The 2,843-nt window shown below is 59.9% G+C and overlaps 1 protein-coding gene across 1 annotated transcript; it reads right to left on the reverse strand.

The window, feature by feature from the left end:
* Window positions 1-412: 412 nt before the first annotated feature.
* LOC310853993 (acyl-CoA:lysophosphatidylglycerol acyltransferase 1-like) lies at window positions 413-1,627 on the reverse strand (the record flags this gene model as incomplete). Its single annotated transcript, XM_083758467.1, has 1 exon — window positions 413-1,627. One exon carries the CDS (start codon window positions 1,625-1,627, stop codon window positions 413-415), a length of 1,215 nt encoding a protein of 404 aa, XP_083614593.1.
* Between the last annotated feature and the right edge of the window lie 1,216 nt (window positions 1,628-2,843).

Consider the following 2,843-nt stretch of genomic DNA (forward strand, 5'->3'; position numbering starts at 1 on the left):
TATATATATATATATACTAGAATTTCATCCCAGAGTTACGTTGCCGTGCACTATGGGAAGAAGGAAATTGCGGGAGTTGACTCCAGAATTGTCTCGCTAAAATCTACTGTAAAGGAGCGTTCCCCGTCGCTAGAGGCAACGCTCGGCTCGACATATTTGACCGGACCAAGATGGCCGCCGCATGGACTGCTGGCAATCTTAGGCTGCGTTTTTCGCAGAATTGAGGCGATTGGACAGTAACGTCGAAGTTAGGAGCTCATTAAAAACACTGGGGTGTGATTCGTTCTTTTTTGAGTGGTGCAGCCACTCCAAGGACCAATAATGTGTGTCCCTATGTCTGTCTGTCTAGGGTACCAACGGGTGACAAAGTGGCGCTGTTGAGCTTCACACTGTGCCCAGAGAGTTGCACCACTCAGAGCACTGCTCCGAACACATAGCCACACAGGTAGCGCAGCACCTGGTACCACATGACGCCAGAGGCCAGTGCCAGGAGATGGACCCCCAGGAGCCATGTGCTGTCCAGGGTCACGGGCCTGGGCCCCCCGCCGTCTGGGGTCACGGGCCCACCGTCCGGGGTCACGGTCTTCTCCCGACCTTCGTCCGCCGCAGGGGGGAACACCCCCGTGTGGTAGAAGTGCGCCAGGAGGCGGTCCTTCTCCACAAACCTCCGGTAGAGCCAGGCGGTCAGCGGCTCCGTGTCCACGGGGACGTGGCGCGCGGCGAACGTGCGGTAGTGCACGTGGATGACCGTGGGCGGCCGCTGGCCGATCACCCACGTCTGGATGTCCATGGGCCGCGCCGGCTCGGGGTACGCCATGGTCACGTCCACCACCCAGCGGAGGCCCCGCCCCCCCACGGAGGGGGAGGAGGAGGAGGAGGAGGAGGGGAGGTCCTGGCCCTCCGCCCGCAGCGTCCTCAGGATGACCTGCGCGGCGCCCAGCCGCGGCAGCGTCACGTGCGTGAGGTGCGGCAGCGCGTTCTCCCGGGCGAACTGCTGGCTGGCGGCGCGGCGCTTGCGCAGGAAGCCGCCCTCGGGGAACAGCACGATCCACCCGTCGTCGCCGCGGTCGCGGCACTGCCGCCGCCGCGCCTCCAGGTGGCGCGCCAGCGCGGCCAGCTGCGCGCCGCGGTGCGCGCTGCCCTGCCGGATGAAGAAGTCCCCGTGGAGCGCCGACACCACGCCGAAGTTGCTGTAGCGGAACACGTGGTCCATCAGCCAGGTGGTGCGGTGCACCACCGTGCCCTTGGCCAGCAGGGCGGTCAGCAGCGCCAAGATGTCCCCCGTGGCCTGGTGGTTGACCAGCACCATGGCCCCCCCTCCCCCGGCCCCGCAGACGGCCGAGATGTCGTCCCCCCACTCGGCCACCGTGTAGCCGGCGGTCCAGCCCCAGGACGCCATCACCGCCTGCATCCAGCCGTACATGAGGCCCTCGGCGCGCCAGTAGAGGGCGCTGCCGCCCCCTCCCCCCAGCAGGCGCAGCGGCTGCAGCAGCAGCAGCCAGAGGCAGTAGGACGGGATGACCGTCAGGTTGTTGAGCAGCACGAGCGCCAGGCGCAGCACCGGGAGCGCCAGGAGCCGCGGCCACCTGCAGGCGGTGCAGGTCGCTCCGCGGAGACGCGGTGCCATCTTCTTATTTCGTCGTTTCCGATTTCAAAATGTCTCCCGTCCTTTGACGCCACATGCTGACCTCTGACCTCGCTCTCTGTCTCGCAGAGGAGGTCATCTCGACCTCATGTGGACAGGCCATGACATCACTATACTGTGCTGTGATGTCACTCATCTCCATATTTGGACAAAGTGTCAGACCAAACGAGTGGAGGAGCTTGGTGTGGTATCCTCTGTCTCTGTCCTCTCCTGTCCTCCTCACTCACATCATGATGTTTCTATACTCTACGTCCTCCCGGTGGGGGCTCCTCACTCACATCATGATGTTTCTATACTCTACGTCCTCCCGGTGGGGGCTCCTCACTCACATCATGGTGTTTCTATACTCTACGTCCTCCCGGTGGGGTCTCCTCACTCACATCATGGTGTTTCTATACTCTACGTCCTCCCGGTGGGGGCTCCTCACTCACATCATGATGTTTCTATACTCTACGTCCTCCCGGTGGGGTCTCCTCACTCACATCATGATGTTTCTATACTCTACGTCCTCCCGGTGGGGTCTCCTCACTCACATCATGATGTTTCTATACTCTACGTCCTCCCGGTGGGGGCTCCTCACTCACATCATGGTGTTTCTATACTCTACGTCCTCCCGGTGGGGTCTCCTCACTCACATCATGATGTTTCTATACTCTACGTCCTCCCGGTGGGGTCTCCTCACTCACATCATGATGTTTCTATACTCTACGTCCTCCCGGTGGGGGCTCCTCACTCACATCATGGTGTTTCTATACTCTACGTCCTCCCGGTGGGGTCTCCTCACTCACATCATGGTGTTTCTATACTCTACGTCCTCCCGGTGGGGTCTCCTCACTCACATCATGGTGTTTCTATACTCTACGTCCTCCCGGTGGGGGCTCCTCACTCACATCATGATGTTTCTATACTCTACGTCCTCCCGGTGGGGTCTCCTCACTCACATCATGGTGTTTCTATACTATATGTCCTCCCGGTGGGGGCTCCTCACTCACATCATGGTGTTTCTATACTATATGTCCTCCCGGTGGGGGCTCCTCACTCACATCATGGTGTTTCTATACTATATGTCCTCCCGGTGGGGGCTCCTCACTCACATCATGGTGTTTCTATACTCTACGTCCTCCCGGTGGGGGCTCCTCACTCACATCATGGTGTTTCTATATAATTACATTCTTGAAAATGGAGGACCCTGATGTAA

This window comes from Protomyctophum parallelum (genome assembly GCF_964188405.1).
Source record: "Protomyctophum parallelum genome assembly, chromosome: 23".
Taxonomy (NCBI): Eukaryota; Metazoa; Chordata; class Actinopteri; order Myctophiformes; family Myctophidae; genus Protomyctophum; species Protomyctophum parallelum.